We start from the raw sequence: 25599 nt of genomic DNA, 5'->3' as shown, positions 1-25599 counted from the left end.
AAATAAAAGGGAATGAGCTGCCTAAGGGAAATGGGAAAAATTATTGAAATTGGTATACTTGTTTTACATTTTCTAAGTGGTTACAGAAGAATGGTGACATGCAAACGTAACTAAATAAAGATTATTTTGAACACTGTAAGCACTTCTTTCATTTACTGCTATTAATATATTTATTTTCCCATTTTGAGTCTGCCTAACTTAATTTTTAAAAAATGTTCTAGTTATCCTAACAATCGTAATGGTGTTCAATAAAGTTCTAGAGCTGAATGGAATATACTCTTATTGGAAGGAAGGAAAGAAACATCCAGATTCCCTTGAGAAATTTGGCTCTTCCTTCCTTCCCCCTCTTGCCCACCAAAGCCATGAGAAGCCGCTACAAGCTCCCTCTCCTAGCTGCAGAGCAGCAAGGGGTTAACCAGTCTTGGTTTACTCAGTGTCTCTGCGAGGCTTTTATCTGATCCTTCCTCCCTTCCTCCCCAGCCCCCTCTTTTGTAAAAGTCAACCACTTCCTGAGGAGCCCTGTAGTGGTGAATTTCACACCTTTCGTTTCTTTGTGAAGAGCCCTGGGTGTTAATGGTACAGGATTGGGTACCATTGTAGTCTCCGGCTGCCTGTTAGTAAAGCTGAGGGATGCCTGTGGAAAAAAAGGAGAAGGTGGAGAAATTTGAGAAATGAGACTAGGAAATAAGCTCAAATGGGTCTCATTTTAAGAAGAGATTTTTTTTTATTAGCAACTTTCAGATGTGTATTCGGAAAATAGTAATTTGAAAGAGGCTTAGAATTGAGTCTAAAAGAGTCTCCTGAAGGAAGGAGCTGAGATTAGAGAGCTAATTGGTAATAAATAAATAAATAAATAAGTAAATAAATAAAACAATCAGAAAGAAAACCTAAAGAATCCTTCTCTGACCTTTTATTCTACAGGTGCATTTATTTACAGGGTGCAACAATGGAAACTTGGTCAGTTGACCAGGTCTGCAGTTGGTTGGTGGAGAAAAACTTAGGAGAGCTAGCTCATAGGTTTCAAGGTGAGTTGTTTACACTTTTACAAAAATGCTAATCGAGCCGCTTAGATACTGAGTGTCTTTTGTTACTGATAATTGCTCTTGCTGCCTAATGCTTGTGAGTGGGGCGTGGAGCGGCTGCTGGGGGGAACTTTCATTTCTTGACTAATGATTGTGGCAGTTTGCATGTGACCCAGTATTCACAGGAGAATATAATATTTCAAAAAGAACTCAAAATAAAGCTTTAAGAGTTACTTACAATACCTATTTGATATTGTTTGATACCACTTTTATCCTTAAATTGTGGAGCACGTAAGTTTTGTGCAGTGTTGGATTTACAAGTTTGAAATGTTGCCTGGCAGGTGCTTTTAGGAAGAATTTCCTAAGATTTTTTTTCCTTATAAAAACAATGCCTGTAAGAAAGGCTCAGAAAGGGCGAAAGGGATAATGGGGAAGGAGTGAGATTGTATTGTGATCCCATGTTCTAGTACTTTCTTAGCAGCGGATAGCAGTTTGGAATTGTGCGATATCAGTGTTCTATCTTTAAAAATACAGATCATTTTATAACCTCAGAGGACAAGTTTAGACGATCCTTTTAACACTGGCACTAATTTTTTTCTTGCTCAGAATGTTGTGTTTTGCAGAAACTGGTGTGTTTTTTTCCCCCCTTTTTCCCAGAGGAAGAAATAAGTGGACCCGCTCTTCTCGCTCTTAACGATCGGATGGTTCAGCAACTGGTAAAAAAAATTGGGCACCAGGCTGTCCTGATGGATTTAATTAAAAAATATAAGCAGAAGAGTCAAGGTCTGCAGTCCCCAGGAAGCCCTAGAGCACCAGCTCTGGTCATGCAGGCAGCAGCAGCCCCAGAGTAAGTCTGTTTGTGAATTCTTTATTTTTAATGCATGATATTTGGGGTTTAAACCTCTTTGAAAATTGTGACCATTTTCAGCTAGCTTGTGTGTACAGCATTTCTAACATCTGCATAAAGAACACTTTTTGCAAAGTTTTATGAATCAAGATACATTTTTTTAAATGCACCACTTTTTAAACACTGACTAAGAGTAGCCCCGTAAGCCAGAAGCTCCGATATAAAAAACTGTAACAAGTGTTGACATGTATATACAACGTCAGTAGAAATGGATCCCTGCCCCTTAGGTCTTAAAATCAGAGTTTGGGAAAGACATTTTTTGCTGCTCCTTTGCTTATGTCTAAACTATTTATTTATGTATGTGTTTATTTGCCAAGGATTCCTTAGAGTAGCTAATTTATATTCTCCTCTAGAGGCCTTTACAATATAATTTGCTAGAGGCCTTCACAATATAATTTGCTAAAGACTTTTGCTACAAGGACTTCTAATTTCTCAAGAGTATTCTTGGAATGCTGAATGCTATGATAGCATCCCACAAAAATCATGTAGAAAATTTATGATGGCTTTGAGGTTTAGGGATGTTTTCATTTGTTTGTTTGTTTTTATCACTGACTTGCAATGAAAAGCTATGATAACAGGAATTTTAAAATTAAAATGTTCATTTTACAGATCTATGCCCCAGGATCATTTTAGGCATTCTGATTTGTGTTTCTTTCCCCGTATTTCAAGACTTTTTGTAAGGTTTCTAATGTTAAATAATTGCTGTAGACCAATTATTCATTCATTTTAAAAATAAGATTATGATGTTTGCTGAAATCCATTCTATGTGTTTACCTTCGTTTTTCAGATCATATCTGTACTAATAGATATTTCTGCCTTGCTCTCTGATAAGCAATATAAGGTTAGAGAGACCTGGCTTAAGTAATTTGATTTCTAGAATATTTGGATATTTGGGACATGGAGGGGGATGAGTAGGTATGAAGGGATGGTTCACGGTTGGTCTGGAGATACTACCATCTGATTTATTTGAAGGATGGCTTTAAAACATTGTTTTGACATATCTATGTAAAAGCACACTTTTCATAAGTGACTTTTGATGAAGCTCCCATTGCATGTTTTCACTCCTTTCGAGCAATGGGAGGGTGAGAACCTCAAACAGAACTCGAAGTAAATTCTTGGTATTCTTGGATTTGGATGACTTGGACTTTGAGCTGGAAGTTCTCCTCAGTTGACTGGAGTCTTGAGATGGCCTTAGCACAACTTGGAAGAAAACAGAGAGCCTTGTTTCCACGGTAAATCAGTTTATAATGTTCTCTAGTAAATGAGAACTAACTGGACTGCCAGGAAATCTGGGCTTCATTCCTGGTTCTAACACTGACTTGGATTGATTGTTCAATATTGACATTCCTGCTGCTTCTTCTGTAGGCTGTGAAAAGTAATGGAGTACCTAACTCTATGTTAATTCACATTGATGTTAGGCGTATCATAATCTTTGAGAAAATCTCTTCTCCTTATCCCAGACCAAAATAGTCTCGTGTTAGATATTAAGTATTGCTAACCTGGTTAAGAAAGCCATTTTCAAATGTAGCCAAGACTTGGAACACTGGTTGTCCAGGCGTTTATGAGTGAGGGCTTTTCACTCTACTCAATAAGTAGGTGACTCACTTTAAGGATTGTGTTGTCTTGTATTCAGGTTAAATTATTCTGGTGCATAATTTCAGGTGGGCTAACTAGTTATATTTGGTTAAAATGCTTATTGGCTTATTTGCTTATTGTCAAATATATTGGCACTTAACAAATATGTTGCTATGTAGGAACTGTAATAGAAAGAGGCATGAAAATATACAATTTAATTAAGCCATCTCAGGAAGTGCTTAATAAAGGTAGGCAACTTGGAGTAGTAGAAAGAACCCTGAAGCTAGGTATCAAAACACTTAATTTCAAACCCCTGTTCTGACATTAGCTATCCATCTAACAGTGGAGAGTTGCTTGACTTTTCTTAGTTTCAATTGTAAAATAAAGTAGACAGAATAAATGATGCTTGAGACTCCTTCTAAAGAGCCTACAATGGCATTCAAGATCAGAGATTGCAGATGGGTTTCAACTTGAGTGCATATTTCATTTAATGGCTGATGGTTGCCTGGTATGTTATTTTGAAAAGGATTTGTAGGCCACACCTGGACTTAAGCATCCTACTCAAACTTAGGCAAATGGCAGAAATCTATAATAGTTAGGAGTATTTGCAGTTGCTTTTTGGTTGTTGTTCTTGTTAAAGCTGGTAGAAAAATCACTGAACAGGAAGTTGAAAAACTGAGATCAACTCCTGGCACAGCTATTGAGTAGCTTGTGGTGGTGAGGAAGTTGCGTTACCTTCTGGGCTTCAGTTGCATCTCTCAGAAAGTGAAGGAGTTAGTGGATTGTGGTTCTAACATCATGAGATCTCACAGATAATTAAATGTCCCCCAAAATAGCAGGGAATAGGGAAGGGATCTGACATAGAGTTCATCTTTTTTTTTTTCCTTTTTCCCCCCCAAATAAGAATATTAACCAATGAAGGTACCCTTTATTATCACCATCATTTCATAAAGGAAAGGGTTGTCTTACCTCCATTTATAAATATGACCGATTGGTGAAAATAGCATTGCTAACTCGTGTCAGTCTATCTCCTAGTATGTAGGAACTACTGAGTGAGAGGACCCCAGAGGGTCCATCTTTCATTTCTCTTAGTCATGACTCTAATGTAGATCTAATGTGGATCTTGGAAGTAGACACAGATTATATGTTAACTGTGAGCTGAACCTTAACTTCAGAGCCACCATGACATCAATAGTTGGATCTCCTGTTGACTAGCCCCTGACCCACCTCTTCTTTCTTGGTGACAGGGATGAACAGTCCTCCAGTCCAGCCAACCATGGGGAGCAGACATCAACTTTCTATCCATCTGAAGCCCTTGACAATGGACTAATTGACCAAAGAGTACTGAAACAGAGGTGGGGTTGCCAACTTCTAAACATTTAAAGCCAAATGATAATATTTGTCTTTTTTAAAATGAGGTTTCATGTAAGTGAAAACTTGTTTTCCTGGAAGGGAGTTTTTTATCAAGTGATGAAGATATTTGGCAAAAGATGATGGTTAAATTTTCTGATCTTTGTGTTGGAAAAGTGAAGTTTTGAGATTATATTACACATCTTTCAAGTACACGTTATTAGGGAAAGGGGGGATTTCTCCGTAGTAAACTGTGCAGAGTGATTGACAGTAGCCGCAAAGATAGAATTTTTTCAGTGAATAACGTCCTACAGAATATGCCATTTGAAGAGTCTTTGCTTTTGTTTTGAATTTTGTAGTTGTTGTTTTACCTTGACTACCCCTGATGGAGGCACTGCTTTGATAAACATGTCCTTATATAGTAGTACCCCCTTATCCACAGTTTTGTTTCCCACTGTCTCAGTTACCGTCAAGTTGATATTTCGTTCAGCAGAGGATATCTTTGGGACCAGCCAAGCGGGAGTTGCAGAATCAGGGAAACTGGGCTGGAATTAATGATAAATAACTCTCTGACTTCTCCCCACTTCCATTAAATCTCATATGAAGCCTTTGGAGAGAACCAAAGTGAGCTTGATTTCTAATCTATTTTTCCCATTTTGTTCAGTCGGAAACTTACTGAATATACACCCTGAGCTAGGTATTATTTAGACAGTGGCAGGCAGGGAGTGCAATTTAGTCCTTGCCTAGGGGAACTTGGTTTAGTAGACAAGACAGATATGTAAGCTAATAATGGCAATATTAAGAAAGTATGCAGAAGTAGAAATGCACAGGGTACAGAATTAGCACAGAAGAGGGAGAAATAAGGCTTTCAGAAAATGAGTGTGGAGAAGGTCTCTGGGGAAAGCTTCATAAAAACTGAGGGAAGATTTTGAAAGGTGATTAGAAATTCATTGAAAGAAGATGGGGCAGGAGAGAATAAAGACATTCACAGCAAAGCGAACAGCAAGTGCAAATGTACAAACACCTGCAGCAGCTCGGGATTGTGTTTGGAACAAGTACTTTTGGAATGTAAGAGACTGAGGCAAAGAAAATGGAGTTGCTGGAAATGGTGAGAGATGCTGTTAGGTAAGAAGGCTCTATGCGATGCCAGTGAGCAGGGCACCACCTGGGGACTTAAACAAAAAATATCAATGCCCTAGGTCAGTGCTCCTCAAACTCTATAATGTACTTAAAATCACCTAGGAATTTTGTTCAAGTTAAGATTCTGATTTAATAGGTCAGGGGTGAGGCCTGAAAGTCAGCATTTTTAGTAAGTCTGCCAGTGCTGTTCTAGGACTACCCTTTGAGTAGCGAGACCCCAGACCAATAAGAATTTGGGGGAGTACAATAGATTGAATCAGCCATGTCACTCAATGTATGGGCTACATTGTTAGGAAACAGGAAGATTACTAGGCCTATAACAATTGGAAAAAGGATGAGTTCTGCATGATGAATTACAAAAGGCAAAGCATCTGGTACGGTCAAGTGTTGATTATGAAGTTTCAGCTCTCACATACACTTGGTCTTTGAACTATGGGGCCTTCAGATTTGAAGTAAAATTTCCACATTGGCTTCTGTCTAATCCCAGCAATCTTTCAGGACCTGAAAAAGTATTTGAAATTCATTAACGGATAGGGAATAGTCTCTAGAAGTGCTGGGTTCTTGGATGTTTGGGGAGCAGATGGCTCAATACATGAGGTACAGATATCAGATGACATAAGCCCAAAGATAGCTCAGCTCTTTTATAGACTCCAGTCACAGGGGCAAAGGTAGACAGGTGACCAGTGAATGGTCTTTCAGAAAAAAACAAAACAAAACAAAAACGCTTCAAAAGGACAGTTCAAATCAGAGTCCAAGGATTTGTCAAATCTGGACAAACTTTATGATGTATTCAGGGCAAATGTAGGAAGCCAGCAACAGCCAATGTCCATGGGTTATGCTTCTCTGCCAGCTCTGTATGGTCTTTGTACATCTTGTTTGACCTCTCTGGAGGCAGTTTTTTTATGGATACCGCTCCTGGGCATCCATTTTATCACCATCACAGAGCTACTGAGTCCCATAAAGAGCTTCTCCATAGAAGTCTGGTAAGCTACAGAGAAACTTTACTTTTGAATAAAACTGTTGACCACTTTCTGAACCAGTCCAGACCTCAGGTAGCCAGCTCTGAGTTGGCACAATTTGCTGTTATTCTCTTAAACTAGGAGCCATTGTCTCAAAACTGGGGTTGCTTCTTTTACTTGGGCATGGTTACTATATCAAGCAAGGCTGGGCTACTGGGACCCTGGGCTATGTCTTGGGTGAAGGAATAGCCTGGGAAGCCACTGACCAGCTCTCGCTGGCCCCTCTACTAACTGAAATCAGTGTTTATGTAAAGTTGGGTGGAAGGTCAAGGAGGGGAAGGTTTTACAGCTATGTAGGGGGATAAGGTGTGAGAATTTGGAATTAGAAAATGACTTATTACCTACTTTTTCCAATCTCTTTTCTCCTTATTTCTCAGATTGTATTATTTCTATTGCTCTAACTTCAAGTTTGCTGACTCTTCTATGTAATCTTCATTCTGCTGTTAATCTCTCTAGTATATATTTTTAAAATTTAAAATGTTGTAATTTTCCCTTTTTAAATTTCTATTTGTTTTTTAACATAATTTCTATTTCTCTGGTAAGTTTTCTATTATTTCAGTTAGTCTAACATAGTTTTAAGTCACTGAATTGTGACAATAGCTGTTTTAAAATCCTTGCCAACATCTTTGCCAACATCTGGATCATCTCAGCATGAAACTCTTTTTGTTGCTTTTACTCTTGAGAATGGGTCACATTTTTCTGGGCCTTTTAAAAAATATGTTACATAATTTTGAATTGCATACTGGACATTGTGAACGTTAGAATGTGGAAGCTCTTGATAATTCCTCATTCACCAAAAGAGTGTTGATTGTTAGTGTTAGCAAGCAACAAAATTGGTTGGACTCAAACTAAAAACTCTGTTGTTTCTTGGGTATTAACTCAAATCTAAGTTTAATTTTTTTATCCTTAGTTGGGTTACGTATATGTGTGGTTCAGGATCAACCAGAGATTTGCACAATTTATACATAGAATTTGTAGTCCCCCTTCACTAACTCTCTCTCCTTTCTGAGATTCTCCATTCCTTTTCAAGAGATGTGGTTTCCTCAAACTCTGTTTACTAATTCTGTAGTCCATAAAGCCTGCAGGTTTTCTACTAGAGTTTGAGCAGCGGCTACCTGAGGAATGGTTCAGCCTAAAAGTTATACAAAAGAATACTCACTCCTTGTCTTCCTTTTCTTCTAAGAGTAGCCTCCTCTTTAGAATCTGCCTGCTTTTTTCCACTCACTCTCCAGTGTTTTCAGTTTTTTTAAAAAATATTTCTTCCAATGCTTATGGTTAATAGGTTGGATGGTCTAGGGTGAGCTAATTAGTTCATTCTAGAAGCAAAACTCTGCTAGTAGACTATTGATGTAGTCTACATTTGAATTGTAAATGCTTGGATTAGCAATAGGAACCATGGGGAGAAGTAGGCGAATACAAGATATAAGATGTAGAGAAATTTTTATGACACCTAAGTGTGAAAAGTTAAGATAAAAAGGACATCATGGTATTAAGTCTGACTTGCTAAGAAAAGAACTATAGAAAGAAAGAAAAAGAAAAGGAAGGAAGGAAGGAAGGGAGGGAGGGAGGGAGGGAGGGAGGGAGGGAGGAAGGAAGGAAGGAAGGAAGGAAGGAAGGAAGGAAGGAAGGAAGGAAGGAAGGAGAGAGAGGGAAAGAGAGAAAGAGAGGAAGGAAGGAAGGAAGGAGGGAAGGAAGGAAGGAAGGAAGGAAGGAAGGAAGGAAGGAAGGAAGGAAGGAAGGAAGGAAGGAAGGAAGGAGGGAGGGAGGGAGGGAGGGAGGGAGGGAGGGAGGGAGGGAGGGAGGGAAGGAAGGAAGGAAGGAAGGAAGGAAGGAAGGAAGGAAGGAAGGAAGGAAGGAAGGAAGGAAGGAAGAAGAAAGAAAGAAAGAAAGAAAGAAAGAAAGAAAGAAAGAAAGAAAGAAAGAAAGAAAGAAAGAAAGAAAGAAAGAAAGAAAGAAAGAAAGAGAAAGAAAGAAAGGGAAAGAAAGAGAGAGGGAGGGAAGAAAGAAGGAAGGAAGGAAGGGAGGGAGGGAGGAGGGAGGGAGGGAAGGAGGGAGGGAAAGAAAGACAGCTTGGCCAGCATGGCTCAGCGGTTGAGCATCTACCTATGATCCAGGAGATTGCGGCCGATCAATGACTCTCTCATCATTGATGTTTCTCTCTCTCTCTCTCTCTCTCTCTCCCTCTCAACTTCCTCTCTCTGAATTCAATAAAGATATATTTAATAATAATAAAAAGAGAATATGCTTAAAAAAAAAGAAAAAACACAGAAATTAGAATGGTATCTTAGCCAACTCAGGCTGCCCTAACAGTATACCAAAGATTGTGTGGCTTGCACAATAGGAATTTATTTCTCACAGTTATGGTAGCTGGAAAGTCCAAGTTCAAGGTGCCAGCCAACTTGGTTTCTTGTGAAGCTCTCTTCCTGCTTGTAGATGTGCTGTGTCCTCACGTGGCACAAAAAGACTGAGCACTGATGTCTCTTATAAGAGCATTAATCCTATCGTATCAGGGCTTCCTTTCACCTTATTTCCATAAAAACCCTCTCTCCTGATACAGCCACATTAGAGATTAAGTCTTCAGCATATGGATTGGGTGTGCAAGGGGATGGGGAGGGGGTGCACAATTCAGTTTATAGCAAATGGAAAAGTCATTTTAAAAAAAGATTATGAATTATTTTAGATGTGCATGACATGAACAGTGTACGAGTTGTTGGAGAGGTCAGAGCCAAGGCTGTGGGGATGGATAAGTTCTCTGAGAGGAAAAGCACAGATTAATTCTAAAGATTAAGATGGCAAGGACCAAGCCTTGTGTAAACTCTTACAAAAGTTGAAGGACAAATAAGTGAGCAAATAAAACAAGCAAGCTGTTGGAGAGACAGGAGGAGAGGCAGGAAAGCAAAAGAGTGTCACGGGAGATGAGAAGGAGAAGAGGGCTGTGAGGAAGTGGTCAATAGTGTTCAATGCGGTTAGAAAGTTCTTGAAAAAGGCCATTCTCAAAAGGCCCTGGATTTGTAACTTAGGGACTCATTACTGACTTCTGAGGAAGCAGTCTCAGTAAAGTGATTGGAAAGACATTAAGGTATAAGAAGTAAAGGAAAAGCAGGATGGGCTTGATATGAGGGACATATTTGGAGCATAAATGGTGAGTTGAATCCCCAGAGTTGTGAATGTCATAAGGAAACCCTGAGATGTTCAAAACATTGCCCAGAGCGAAGTGAATTCGTCCCTCCTCATATAACTACTCCCTCCAGCTGATCATGTTCTTTCTTTCAACAAAAGTGATTGTGTGCCAACTCCATGAAGCAAAGTTATATACACTGGAGGTAAAACGAATAGTCCCTGCCCTCATGTAGCATCTTTGTCTCTTCTGCTCCCTGCCGAGACTCAACTTCTGTAGAGCACTGGCTCTGAGGTGGGAATAGAAATATTAGTGTCCTCTTCATTCGCAAATGCTTTCTGCTCCCTGAACTTACTTTAGGCCAACTTCTGTTGTTGTTCTGCCCAACTCTACTTAATAAAGATATTATGAATAATCTTAACCTCACAGTAAAAGTTTTTTAATCCAATGAAAACATCATTTTGTGGCTTGGAAACAACTGTGCCTGAAGTTACCTGCTTCCAAGTTAGAAAGTATTTTTAATTTCTGATGAGTCCCTTTTATTGTGTAGTGCTAATTTTGACTTGAGTTCGTTGGCATAGCTTGTGTTCCAGTCACTTCCAGAATGTGAAGAAAAGGAGAATGTGATGCCTCTGATTTTGTAGAGTGACTATTAGGAGCAACTTAGAACACCTAGATTGGAAAGAGCCTGTCTGGGTCTGGCTTCATTCTAACATTTGACAGAAATAACACCATGGTATATAGTCCCTACTCTGAAATTAAAGAGAAGAGACATGAAAAAAATATGTAGCACAAGAAGGTAAAAAATGTACCAAGCCTTATTTTATAGCATTGGAGCTTTCAAGTCATCTGTTGGTGTGGGACTAAATAAGAGATGGTGACCTCAAAAGTCTAAAGGGGTCCTACAACTAACTTAGCTACTTGAACCCCCTGGGCTAAAATGTATTGAAACCAAACTTACCACTGGCACAGTTACATTGCCTTTCAAAAACCCTGGGAAGGCACAAAATATGGCAAACAAAACTTGTCATTACTTTGCACTCTTGGTCTGAGTGTATAAGGGGGAGATCATGGGAAAAGGAAATGAGTTAACAAATGGAAATGGAAATAGGGATTTTAGAAGAGTAACTTCCACCCGGCCAGGCATGGCTCAGCGGTTGAGCACCTAGGATCCAGGAGATCGTGGTTTGATTCCCGGTCAGGGCACATGCCCGGGTTTCGGGCTCAATTCCCAGTTGGGGCCGTGCAGGAGGCAGCCGATCAATGATTCTCATCATTGATGTCTCTGTCTCTCTATTCCTCTCCCTCTCTCTCTGAAATCAATACAGATATAAAAAAATAAATAAATAAATAGAAGAATAATTGCCATATAGTCAACCTCAATATAAGCACAGACTTCATCAGGGAATTACCTGTCACTGTCTTGCATCAAGTGTTAAGTTATGGGTGTGCTTATTTTAGCTAGGACATGTTTTCAACGCTGATATAGTGACTGTCAAAGCAGGAAAAAAGGAGGGAGCTTGTCATAAAAAGAGAGGAGAGTGTTTCTCCTCTTTTCTTTATTCCCCGTGTTTCATTGTATCTCGTACAGTCTTGTCAAATACTATCTAAAATTCTAAAGGGGCCTAGCCTTTCAGAACTCATCTGAATTTTCTTAGGACTACTAAGGATGCCAAGGTTGTGCTAGAAAATTAACCTACTTAGGCTAATTTAGGAAATCTTTCTGTTTTTTTTTGTCTTCTACTTTGCCTTTGTTCCTTTACTTTCATTCCAATCAATCTTATTAGTGAAGTGGATTGAAAGCTAGTTAGTGCCTCTGGGTAACTGTTACTTGGAAATTTTACTGTAGAGTCTTCTTTTTACACACTTAATGATCAGTCACTAACTTCAGAGTTTTAAAGTGGTTCTGATACTTAATTTTATAAACAGCCTTATTGGGGTATAATTTGCATAACATAAAATTCACTCACTTAAAGTGTATGGCTCAGTTAATTTTAGCAAGTTTATATGGTTGTGCATCCATGGTCACAATCCACTTTGGAACATTGCATCACCTTAAAATTTCCCTCCTTTTTGCAGCCCATCTTCTCTCCCACCCCCAGTCCCAGGCAACCACTGATCTGCCTTCTGTAGCTATAGTTTTCTGTAGTGTTTGGTAGAAACTTCATCTGGATGAAATCAGAGTATCTGGTACTTATTTTAAATTCAGAAACTAAGTTTACCTTTAAAATAGCCAAGACCAACTAAATTAAGTGGACCTTGTCTTTCACTATAAACAGCAGCAGAGTAAATTAATTAGAATAATTTTCTTAATTAGGTGCTAAGACTTATTATATGCCTCACTTGCTATGCTGAATTTTCAGCAACTCACTCTTTTTGTTTGATAGTGTTCAGTACTCAGCTATGTATTACATATTATTTCCTCAAGATATATGGATTAATATGCTTCCCAACTTCAGGCTTTATTCTAAAGCCTATATTATTATGACATTTTTTTCCCAGAACTACAAGTATTTATGGGTACAAAGGGAAAGGAAGCAGAGATACCTAATGAGCCTTCAAACATATGCTGATAGATGAATGGATGGAAGACCGATTGATGACTTCCATATATTTAGGTCTCAGGAAATTGCTTTCTATCAGAAGTTCTCAGGATGCAGAAAATGGGTAATTCACATATATTTGAAATAGAATTTCACTCTCTGTGTGTCTTTATTTAACAGAAGGAATACAAAGCATGTTCTAGCAAGGAATAAAGCCTTGCAGTGGACGAAGTCCTATGTTTTACCCGAGTTTCCCTATGATGTCAAATGCATGTTAGCGGAGCAGAAGTGTCCCGACCATAGCATGAGGATACGGATCATTGAGTTTCTCCAGGCCGACATGACCAAGTATCTGAAAGGCTCACTGTGAGTAATAACAGGGCAGACGTGCTGCTTTGGGAGAGAGTCTGTTAGAGTAAAACAGAATTCATTTGGAACCAACCCTTTTCACATTTTGGATGACGTATTGACAATAAGTCCAACACTGCCCAATATTTGAGTGTCTGCATTGTTACATGGAAAGACTGGAAGAAACGTGAGTGTAATTTAGACTCACTGTAAAGGAAGGGACTGGGCTGTTTGAAGTGAAACCTGTCTTCCTGTGCGCTGAACAGGTATCCCACCGCCCAACAGTACAACGATGTGGTCAACGCCCTGCTGCAGGCCCACCCTTTCCTGGACAAGGACGGCTGTGGCTTTGTGAGTGACTATTTTGTTAATTTCAGCCCCTTTTAGAACAATAGCCTTGTGGTGTTGTCCAGTAACTTTATGTCTCAACCCCCTTTACTCGGTCTCTCTCTTCTCTTTCGGATACTTCTCTCTCTCTTTGTGTTTCTTTATCTTTTCTTAAAAGATAGACTTCCTTTTTAGAGTAGTTTTAAGTTCACGGAAAAATTAAGAGAACGGTCCAGACATTTCCCTCCTGTACCCGCTGCCCCCACAGATGCGTAGCTGCCCCTGTTGTCAACATCCCCACCCGAGTGGTACATTTGTTACAACCGATGAACCTACATCATCATCACCCAAAGAGCAGACTGCCTTGGGCTTCACTCTTGGCCATGTGCATTCTATGGGTTTGGACAGAGGTATCCATCATTATAATGTTATACGGAGTATTTTCACTGCCCTAAAAATCCTCTGTGCTCCACCTATTCATCCTTTCCTTGTCCTTCCCTTTGGTTTCTTTGTCTCCCTCTGTTGTCATCTTTCATCTCTGTTTTAAAGCTTTTGGAAACTCATGGGTAACAGTGAGTCTCCAGGCAGGATCTTTAAGAGAAGTGACACGTAGAAAGAGGACAATGCGACCGCACCTCCATCAGTGCTGTCAGCAGTAAAGTGCTTATTTGAGTCTTCCAAGACCTGTGCAATTGACAGGACTGATCTTATTGCTCCAATTTATAGTTGAAGAAACTAAGGCTGTGGGTTACTTGGCTACCATGTACTAGACCTAGACTCCAGGTCTTTCCAACTTAGGCCCCGGTGCTTTCCGAAAGGGCAGAGAATAATTCTTATTGGGACCTAAGCCAGGAAACCAGGAATGACAAAATTTACGTGCCAGATAAAGGACTAATGTAATCTCAGTGGCATTCCCATTTGTCCTGAGGAAATAGCACTCAGAAAATATGGCCAAACTCATCCCGTGACTTACCACCTTCTCTAGTGGCCAACACTAGGGAGAAAACAGAGGCTTGTCTGTCTGCAAAGGGTCCTTTTCTTTCCCACTCCCACTCTTGGGCCTGCTCAAGCACATGACACCACAGGGAAGACGGGGGGCTGAGAAGCAGCCTTGAGGCCCAGGCTTTAAGCAGTGTCAGGCGGCTGCTCGCGCGCTGTTACCAGCCCCGGCCAGGACTCAGTCTTGTTGCTAGTCTGTTGTTTCAGTACCTCGGCCCCTCCACTGCACAGAGGACTGGCTGAAGGCATCCAATTTCTATAGTTTCCAAGATGTATCAAGCACTGTGCTGGACTTGGCGAGCGAGGCACCCCTGAGCCTGTCCTCATGTGCTTCTAGCCTAGTGGAAGGAAGGGACAGAGGGAGGGAGGGAAGGAAATAAGAAAGGAAGGGAGGGAGGGAAGGAGAATAAAAAGAACCAAAAGAAAAGAAACAGAAACAGAAAAGCATCACACAGATGAGGGTAAATTACCGGTGTGATAAGTGTTGACAAGGAAAGGTGAGAGCTGATAACCAAGGGAAATGAACTGCTGGGGAGGCCACAGAGCAGTGAAGGCTCAGCTGAGATCTGCAGGCAGAGCAAGAGTTAATCAGATACCAGCAGGGTCAGGAGGAGTATCTTTGTGTTTGAAACAGTAGATGCTCCACAAATATTTGGGGAGTGAATGCCAATAGTATTCACCAAGGTGAATTTCAAGGAATCACAGAAAAGTCATATATGAATTGATGCATTTAATAAATTTTCCTTAAAGGCATCAATCCATATATGCATAAGCCATTATCATTTCTTTTTTGGAACCCACTAGAAAAGTAAATTCTAAGGCCTGGGTATATATCTGAAGAAACCCAAAATGATAATTCGAAAAAATATATGCACCCCCTATGTTCAATGCAGTGTTATTTACAATAGCCAGGCTATGGAAGCAACCCAAGTGCCCATGAGTAAACAAGTGGATAAAAAAGCTGTGGTACATTCACACAGTAGAATATTACTTGGCTATAATAAAGAACGAAATCTTGCCTGGCCCGCGTGGCTCGGTGGTTGAGCGTCAACTTATGAACCAGGAGGTCAGGGTTCGATTCCTGGTCAAGGCATATGCCTGGGTTGTGGGCTCCATCCCCAGTGTGTGTGGGGGGTGGGGGCAGCCAATCAATGACGCTCTCGTCATTGATGTTTCTCTCTCTTGCTCCCTCTCCCTTCCTTTGTTTGAAATCAATTAAAACGTGTGTGTGTGTTTTAAAAAAGAATGAAATCTTACCATTTGCAACAGCATGGACCTAGAGGGTATTATGCTAAGTAAAATAATTCAATCAGAGAAAGACAAATACCATATGATTTCACATATGTGGAATCTAAAGAACAATATAAACATACAAACAAAACAGGAACAAACTCATAGATACAGAGAACAGACTGATGGTTTCCAGATGGGAGTGGGTTGGGGACTGGGTAAAAAAGATGAAAGGATTGAGAAGTACAGATTGGTAGTTACAGAATAGTCATGGATGTAAAGTACAGCTTAGGGAATATAGTCAATTACTGTAATAATTCTGTACGGTGCCAGGTGAGTACTGGAAATATCAGGGGGAACACTTTGTAAAGTATATAATTGTCTAACCACTATGCTGTACACCTGAAACTAATACAAAATAATATTGAATGTAAACTGTAATTGAAATAAGAAATTTTTTTAAAAAGTGGAGTAGGTTGTGAAGACAGTAGAGTAAGATGAAAATTATCCAATTTTAGGAATTAGAGAATCTAAAATCAATAGCCAGTATATTTACTCAATAGCTATGTGACATTGGAAACATATTTTTAGTTCTCTGACTCTGTTTTGTTATTTGTAATTTAGGGATTACAATTTTTATAGCAACATCTCAAGATTGTTGTGAGGGTAAATGGAAGGATAGAGTTATTGTTTCTATTACAGTGACGTGAAAAGATATAAAGCCCAAAGGTGACAGATAAACAATTTTGTTGTTTAGGTAGTATTATTTCAATCTCCTTGAAGATTAACTGTTCTACTTTGTTATTTTACAGTTTTTATGGAAACGAGCCCTGAAAGATCGCTTTAAATATATTCGAAGGTCCATAGAAGGTGACGAGCAGGTGATGAGAAATAAGTGGAAATTTGGGCACCGAAGAGGCCAGAGAAGGAAATCTCGTGCTGATACAAGATTTGATGAAATGGACATTGTCCAGATAAAAGTAAGATTGAATCTTGAATTGTTCTGACAACTTATTGATTGGTTGATTGATTCAGGGATAATAAGTCCTAGCATTTGAAATAATTAAAACAAAATATGATATCCTTTTGGGGTGGTCAGAAAGCAAGAACATTTGTTTTGCATAGCAAATAATGTGAATGCCATTAGTTCCAAAAAAGTTCTTTCAAAACCAGTTTGAACAGAGTTTGCTATTGAACATCTCATGTTTATTCTTTTACAACCTTCAAAGAACCTAGAAAAACCCTCATGTTCTGGGTCCTCGAATAGCTTCCTGTCATCTGAAAATGCATCTTGTGTTCTTGCTGTTCTTATTGCTACGGAGAGTTTTTAATGCTCATATGGTAGGGTCAGGTAACCTGTAAGGTGTCAGGGGGAAGGTAATCCATATGCATGGAGACAGAACTCCATAACTTTGCCCAGAAGGTTACCCCATAGCACCCGAGGAGACTGTGAGGAATGTCAGGCTGAGGATCCGGCCAGGGCCTGGAGATCCCTCCTCAGCAGCAGGTTTGCTGTACATAATGCCCGTGTTGGTCCTAGTTATCTGAGGGCCTATATTCTTTAACTACCTCACAGCACCCAGATACCCTCAGAAACAAAAGTGTCCCCTGCCAATAAAGCAGATTGAACTTCTTAGGGAGGATGCCCACCCTACCAAGTATGGACGCTAAATCTCATGCTCCCCCCAATTCTACTTCCAACTCAGTCCAACCTAGATAGGTAAATCCTAACACTTCACCGCAAACACATTTATCTTGGTAAGTGTACTTGGTGTAAGTATTGTAGTTTCTTCTTCAGCTGGTATATTTATTTGCTATTAATAGAGCATCATATTGGGCCATCTCATTCTATTAACACTATTTATAAGCTCTAGAGGATAGTAATATATTAAAGCAGTGTATGTACACCATTCATCCCAGTATCTACATAAAGAATAATTTTAGATGAAGGTATATGTATATTTTAAATATCTTACTACTATAATTTTCAATGAGATTTTCAAATCATTGGCCAGTTAAGATATTATAATTCTATGTCTGCACTTTGATGAAAAGACAAAGGCAGATGAAAGGTAACTGAATTTAGTGGAGTAACTTTTTAGAAATGTTCGCTGCAATATTCCAATATAAACTAAAATCATAATAAAGTAGAATTATATTTATTTTAAAATATCTTTTATATTCTTAAAAGTCACTCTATAAAGGAACATAATTATACAAATTAGTTTTCTCAAAAATTTTGATTTCTAGGATGCTAAAATTAGAGTTCCTTTATAAATAAACATTTTGCATATTCAGTTTCCCTTTTTTTCCTATAATGCATGTCCCACTAAAATTCATTGGAATGAATAAATGGTAAAATTGGGAAATTAGCAATTGTTCCTAGCACTAGAACTCAAGGGTAAGTCAGTGGGGTCAGAGACCAACCCCCAGGGACACAAGGCTAATAGCAGTTTCTCTTTTGTTGATGTATCATCACTGAACCCATTTGTACACTCATCACCGTGCTTCTTCTCAAAACCACTTTATTTCTTCATGTAACTGTACCTTTCATGGCTTGTCTCTTCCACCTACCTCTCCATCTACTCCCCCAGACATACCTGAATTCTTAAATGAATCCTGCTAAGGCCCATGTAGATGGCTTTGCTATAAAAGACATAGGGAATGGAATGTATTATGGCTCAAGATGAATAAGTTGCAAAAGAATTTAGCTTTGACCTTCCTGTCAACTGGGCTAAAAAGAGATTATAAAGTGGTCTTTGTTCACATCTGGAGCAACAATATTTTTCCTGGCAAACAAATCTAATTTGGTATTTACTTTTCCCCCCTTACAAATCGGGCTACAAATTGCTGATTCTCTTAAAGACTGTAACATCCCTGTTTATGACCTAGTGCTCTGTAAAGCCAAAAGCTTTAAAGGACAGGAAAATAATTACACTAGAATATTACAGAAACAATGTGTTTCTCTGTTTGGTATCCTCCATGGTGATTAAGCAAATGTAAAAACACTAGGAAGAGCAGAGGGACAAATCCATTGAATATATGACTTATCATTGGTTTAGTTTTGTTCCTGTTTTTTTTTGTTTTTTTTTTCCTTCAGTGGTTGGAAGGAATTTACCAAAAAATTTCAGGTAGAGATGTCTCACTGAAGGACGGTGCATTCCTTAGTCTGTCACGTGGCTTCTTCAGATAACCCAGGCAGCTGCAGAATTTGTGTGAGTCTGAGCATAGGCCACAGACCTTGAGTCCCTATCTCTCCTTCTGTCTCAATCTCCTAGGGCAGTTTAGCGCTGCGTAAACTATGCTACAAAACTGGAAGCATCAACATCGCGAAAGCACCCACCTGTGAGTCAATATCCCTCCTCATATCCACGGCTAAAATGACTTTTCACCATGTTGTATGGATGTCAGCATCCCAGACTATGTACCCAGAACAAATTCTGCAAAATCTCGGGTATTTGCAGTGTTTAAAAATCCTTTTCCAACCTCACGACTTCACGTCGCTGCTGCTTATACAGTCACACAGCCAAATAACCAGAATTGTTGTTGTTTCTTATGCATCTGATGTTTAGTTTTAGGTCCAACTAATTCTGTAGACCCATGAATTAATAAATGTTTCTTTTCCTTAATTGCCTTTTACTATACTTTATTTATTTATAAACTGTTGCTGTAAGAAATGTCTAAACCTATAAAAAAATTTTGTGAGAGTTTATTTGAGCCAAACTGATGACATGTTCTGGGGAACAAGATCTAAAGTGCTCTGGAGAATTCCGGAGAATGAGTTTTGCAGTTTTTTTATGCATTTCAAATTGTCAACCAACAGTCGGCGCCAATTCAGTGTCAACAGGAATCCCCAATTTGGGATGAGGTGAAGAAGGACACTTTATTCATTGCAAAATAGCTCAATTGTGACAACATGGCTGTAAGGTGGCCCTGGGGCCAGGCTCCTTCCCAGCTAGACAGCTCTGCCCCGCTCCGTGCTGGTCTCCACTGGGCTCTGCTGCCGCGTTTCAGCTCAGCCAGGGAGACACAATCTTTAGTTTTCAGGGAAAGTGAGCTCCCCAAGCTGGAGGGGAGCTGGCGTATATGGACAGACCCTGTCTTCAGTCCCAGATTGGTCCATCCTTATGCAAATGAGGACTCCAAATCCTTGCAGTTTGATTGGTCTAAAAGGCACTATCCTGATTGGTCAGAAGAAAGCCACTCCGATTGGCCAGAACTGCACAGCTCCAATTTGGATGGGGAAAGCCTCAGTCCTATTGGTTGAAACAGGGTTCCAGGACCTTCTTTTTAAGGGCTGGCTCGGCTGCAGAACCAGGGCAGGCAGTTTAGAGCAGAGGCTTCTCCATGAAGTGCAGTTTGTGTGAGAGGCCCCTGTGCAGAAATGGCTGCTAGGCTCTGCTTTTTTTATTGAGCCCAGTTAGCCACCAGGAGCCCGTAAGGGTTCACAAAATTAAGGAGGGGATGTAAAGAAGATTACATGAAGGTGAGAGAAAGCTAGGTGGGGACTGGATTATAGGATAGTTAAGATTCTGTGCTCTCTTGAGGGTAGTCCACTTTTGAAAGAGGGATCTGGAAAGGGCATTTCAAAGGTGTGATAACCCAGATGCACAGAAAGAACGGACAGGACTTGCTTAAGGCAAAGATAAGCAGATAAGCCTTTAGCTAAGGAAGTTGTAGGCCTGGGACATGACTACCCACCATGACCTGCCCAGTTAGGAATTTATGATCAGATCACCTTGTGAGGTTCCTTTCCATAGAATCCCTTTTTCTGTCCACAAAACTGATATAATTAGATTCTTGAAATAGTAGACGTAATTGAGTAATTTCATCAGTTACTGACAACATTATTCTGTTTAAATGATGACACTGGTTGTAAAAAGTTTATAGGAATTAAATGGAACTGCCTGGCAGTGTAGTGAATTATACTTTATACTGTAGTATTTTTTTTTTTTAAACCTCAGGTGTTAAAGTCGAGTGAATCACTCTTCAGTTGGCACAGTATTGCCATTGCCCTGTGGCCTTTCTCTGGTTCTGTTCATTCCTCTTTGTCACCATTTCTACCTGGCTTCCTCCTCACCTCTACCATTGTAATGTTTTTTGTATGTATCTTTTCGTTTCTAAGTGTTCCAAAATTTGCACTGTCACTTTGGCCTTACATATATTTGACTTAATGTAAATGGTATCCTATCCCTCATTAGTGTTTCACTTTTCTCACTCGAGCTCTTTAAGGCTCGCTCAGGTCACTATGTGTATTTCTCGGCCATGATTGTACAGTTACTAAATACGCCTGGCCTCAAGCCTTGTTTCTCCCCATCAGGAACTGGACTGCAGACTTCATGTCCATAAAATGTAATTGAAAGTTACCCAAAAACTGCTTAGGTATTAAATGCCTAGAATATCTACTAAGTTCCCTTGGATTTCTTTTATGGCAGTTACTCTTTGTTTCTTACTGCACCTGACACATAGTGATTTATTGTCTAAATACTAATTTTTATAGCCTTTTCCACAGATGTTTCTCCCATGGTGCAAAACTGAGTAAAGCAACGCAAATTGAAGAACAATGTTGACAGGTGCATGCCGGATGTAATGCAATTATTGCCATCGGCAGGTGGCAGCTTTACTAATACTGGGTTTTACAAGTCAGCTGTTCACGTGGAAACATGGGGCGAAGTCGCAACAGTTTCCCTGCTGACTGACTGAGACACACAACTGAAAGCTAAGCAGAGACTCTTCAAGTGACTCGGGAAATCACTGCCAAAGTCAATTCGATGACGATGGAATTGAAAGTGGGGCAGCTGGAATTTGGAATGAGGAAAACTCAGCTATCTGATTTGTTCACAGAGTTAAAGATTGTCCATTTGTTAACCATGTTCAATGCCACATGTAATTACACACAATGATACTCACTTTATGACTGCATTATTATAATATGGTTTATGCTATATAAAATATAAAATGAGTGCAATACAGCCTATAATTCAAGTTTCATGAAGCGTTAAGCTGAAATGTGAAATATGGAACATATTGATATCTTGAAAATATTTTTCAGGAAGAAGCTATTTGTTTAGATTCTGAGGTAGATGAACATATTAGCTGGCTCCAGCAAGAATATGTGAAAACAGAAAAGGACTGGAGAGAAATTGATAAGAGAATGAGCCAGACTTTGCAAATAAGAAGGAAGCTGATTGGCCGCAGAACACCTCTGAAGGACATTCTTAAAATGTTTCCTTTCCTGAAGTGCCCTTACCAGGTATCTTTATTTGCTTATAATACTCTGTGATTATAGCATCCACACTGATTAGTCTCTTTCCTCTTAGAGTGGTAACAGGAATAAGCAAGTGTGAATCTCAGTAGGGTGTGTGAGGCCCCACTGGCTATAGCTGGGACTATTTGCTGAGAATTTCTAGAACCTATTTCTAATAACATGTACTGTCTGCCTTCAGATTTAGAGTTCCCTGTCATTGGACATATTGTGGAGGCTGCGGGACCACTACTTAGGGGTATTTTGAAAGTGTGAGACCTTTTTTCTTTACATGCATTTAGACAATTAAGATAGTTTATTAAGGAACTATTAGTATGCAGCATTACTCAAAATCTATTTCCTTTATGATCCCAAGTCATTTCATAAAGTGATCTTAAAATACATGAAGTTTAAGGGGTAATTCAAATACCCTGCCATTTAGTTTACTTAAGGTGGCCATTAAAGGGTTTTATTACAATTTTAGCTGTAGCATATAATGAAAGATTCATCAGAGTTTTTACCTGAGAACACATTTCATAGAGAAATTCTTTGGGTGCACTCAAAGTGTTTCATGTATTTTTCCTTCTTCCAAAAACCAAAAAAATCCAAAAATCTGAAATAAAAATTTGTGGGCAGATTTATTTTCATAATAATGCAAATAGCAAACATCTGAACTTACTATGTAGCAGGCATATTCTTATCACTATATGTGGATTGTCTTATCTGGTCCTCTCAGAAAACCTACCTTGATTATTGCTTGCTTTCTCTTAACATGGTTTTTGTAATGACTACTTACTAAAGTTGTCTACTTATTGTTGTAAACAAAGAGCTAAACATTTCAGGTTTCTTTAGGAAGCACCTCCCTAACTCAGTATCATGTAGCTAACTGGGATTTTCAATTCATAAAAACCTTGTTGTGCTTCCTAAAATAAAAGCAAGCTTGACCTCACTTACATATATATACACAGACAGTTACCCTCTAGTGGGACAGCTGGCCCAGCTCCAAACCACCCCACCACTTGTTGCTGCTCCCGTTGTGAAAACACTCAGGGCCTGGGAGCTGTGGACACACACACGTGGCAGAGAAGCAGCTGGTGTGGGACGTGGGGCTCTGGGAGTTTACATGGACCCTCCATCACCACCTGCCCTCATCAACCTCCGCCCTCAAACTTTCTCCCAACAGAAAATTCGAAGATTTTAAATTAAAAAAATATATACTTTATTAGACTATCAAAAATATCAAGTAGGAATTTGTTACTGGGATCTATTGGATGTGACACAAGACAAGTAGGAGGGGATTGAGGAGGGCAAAATACCAAACACAAATTTAAACAATTCCCCAAATTGTCCAATGCATCCTTTGAGATGCTAGTTTTCACCTTGCTGCAAAACCATTTCAACAATCATAATTTAGAACTTATGTGAAAGTACATAAGAATCCCCAGCTAATATAATACTTACAACTTTAAATTAATTAATAACTAAAACATATATATTCATTAACTTTACAGTAGAGAAACCTGACAGATTTCATCTTAAACAAGTGATATTAGTTTATGTTTCTGACAATGGGAGTGATTTCCAGTTCCATCTCGTGCTTCCTCATGCAAAGAGAAGTGTCAGTATTCTTGTCAAAAATGCCTAACTCATGAAGAGATATCATACAAACCTAGACTAAGTAATTGGCTTCTGCTTTTCACTTTAAAAGAAGCACTTAGCCAGTGGCAAGAGAGGGTGGTTTTAAGTGAAGGGGATTCCACAAAGGTAAACTGGCTTTGCTTTCACCTTGTAATCAATTATCTTGTATGTAGTTTATTTCTGTCTGATCTCACAGTCTCTAAAACTCTCCCCTTTCCCTAGAATCCCTTACAACACTCAGTTTCAGTACTTGGTAACATGTGCCTCCTAAAATCTAAGTTTTCTTCTTTTTGCTTCATTTCGGATGCTGTTAAAACAACAATGTGGTTTACCTAAAGAAACATAAGATCCTAGGTCTTAGTTAGGTCACCCGAATAGCTATAATATGCTTGTCTACTCCTTGAACTGAGTCTGCACTCAAAGTTTTAATTCTATGGGCTTCCAAGTTTGCCACGTCCATTATTTATCTTTTCCTGTTCATTTCAGGCTTTCCTTCCTTCCTCCTTCTCTGTCCTAAATCTTCACTTTTCCACTAACGCTACTCAAATCTTAAACTACATTCAAAGTTTAAAATAATCCTAAAGAGTTATTTAGGATTAGCTTTCCTAGTGACCCGGTACCTTTTTCTCCTTTCAGATGTTCAGAGAATTTCAGCTGCTTACGAGAACAGATATTTATAAGAAGACGAGGCACATTTTGGAATCCTACTCGGAAAACATCCTGGCTTCCCTGTCGGTGGCGCGCAGTCCGGTCAGCATCGCGCTGCAGGAACAGATGCGGCGACACCCAGATGAGGACGCGCGGAGACGTCAGTGACGCGGCGGGGTGGCCTGGGCTCGTCTCTGTGATTCAGGGCAGCGGGCGCAGCTGTTTTGATCCTGAGTAAAATTTAGGGAAACAACCTGTGGGAGAGAAAAAACTTTTCAACTGGGAGGTGTTGGGGTATAAATATAAAAAGTGCACTTGACACTATAAAATTCTATTTAGGGAGCCAGGAATCTGTCCATTTCCTAATCTCAGCCACAAGGGAAGCTGACAGAACCACCCCGGCAGAGGGGCCGCGCAGAATTCTTAGCGACTCCTGGCCGAGACCTGGGGCGGGAACCTGAGACCTTGGATGTTTATTAGCTGGGATGTTGAAGAATGGTTGGGAAAACACTGATCTCAGAAGGCTAGTTTGCTCTCTGTAGAAGGTTAACGATTAAAAAAAAATATCCAGGTACTTTATACTGGCTTCGCTACAACAATAAAGCTCACTTTTCTCAGACTCTCAGCATGTTTGCCTTGACAGATATGAAGATGACAGCCACGTGTTTACTCCTGCCAGACGTTTTTGGGGATGATCCCAGCCTTTTTGTCAGTGTGAATGAGAAGGTATGCAGTAGATCGGTGATCACTGATTTCACATTTTACATCTTCATGTTTGAAAGCAGGATGGTGGTCTATTTGGGACTATGTTTTGTCATTTTTACAAATATGCTAATTTGCAACAAGCTCATTTATTATAATATCATGGTTAAGTTCAGGCACCGTGTATTACTTCGCTATTTTACATGCCATGTTATCTTTTTTTTCAGGTGCAAGTGTCCACACCTGTGTTAGAAGTTAAGAACCCTTTCAACATTGATGCCTGTGAGTTTTCTCTGTATTTGGAAAAAGAAAGACTCACAAGAGTGGACGACTGCGTCACGGCCTTGGCTGCTCTAGTAGCTGCCTTTCATGTGTTTGGGATCCAGTGTCCAAGACGATTGTCCCAAACCCTCAACTTCCTGGAGACACTGATTTTTGATATGCACAGTCCCTGTTTTCCTTCTATGAAAGAAAAGGAAAAGGAAGTAGGATTTCAACACCCGGTCACTTAACAACATGCCAAATATTGCATCGGAATCGATCTCTGGGACAGCCGAAATTACAAAATTGGTTTGAATTAGGTAGACGGAAAATCGTCTTGCCTCAAAGATGTGAATTTCGGTGCCTCCTTTTTTTCTTTAGCCTCACGAGGACAGGTTTTCATTGATTTTTAGAGAGGGAGGGAGAGGGGAGAGAAACATCAACGTGAGAGAGAAACATTGATCGACTCCCTCCCGTACGTGCCCGGACTGGGGATCAAACCCGCAACCTTTAGGTGTACAGGACGAT

General features: G+C 39.7%; 1 protein-coding gene across 3 annotated transcripts; it reads left to right on the top strand.

Annotated features, from left to right (window-relative positions):
• The first annotated feature begins 671 nt into the window (after positions 1 to 671).
• SAMD3 (sterile alpha motif domain containing 3) lies at positions 672 to 25488 on the top strand. Of its 3 annotated transcripts, XM_087817180.1 has the most exons (11): positions 672 to 688; positions 922 to 1025; positions 1680 to 1869; positions 4752 to 4859; positions 12855 to 13040; positions 13289 to 13373; positions 16391 to 16558; positions 21631 to 21831; positions 24097 to 24272; positions 24735 to 24834; positions 25038 to 25488. In XM_087817180.1, exons 1-11 carry the CDS (start codon positions 672 to 674, stop codon positions 25320 to 25322), a joined length of 1620 nt encoding a protein of 539 aa, XP_087673306.1. In that variant the 3' UTR covers positions 25323 to 25488. The 3 variants fall into 3 exon arrangements, with proteins under 3 accessions (XP_087673306.1, XP_087673307.1, XP_016060356.2); XM_087817181.1 differs by lacking the exon at positions 672 to 688 and having other exon boundaries at positions 947 to 1025; positions 24097 to 24268; positions 24752 to 24834; XM_016204870.2 differs by lacking the exon at positions 672 to 688 and having other exon boundaries at positions 947 to 1025; positions 1680 to 1871; positions 4748 to 4859; positions 24097 to 24268; positions 24752 to 24834.
• Positions 25489 to 25599: the final 111 nt, after the last annotated feature.

The sequence above is a fragment of the Miniopterus natalensis genome, chromosome 5, assembly GCF_054644295.1.
Source record: "Miniopterus natalensis isolate mMinNat1 chromosome 5, mMinNat1.hap1, whole genome shotgun sequence".
Classification (NCBI taxonomy): Eukaryota; Metazoa; Chordata; class Mammalia; order Chiroptera; family Miniopteridae; genus Miniopterus; species Miniopterus natalensis.
Note: the sequence above shows the minus strand (reverse complement) of the source record. Positions and strands in the feature narration are given on the sequence as shown.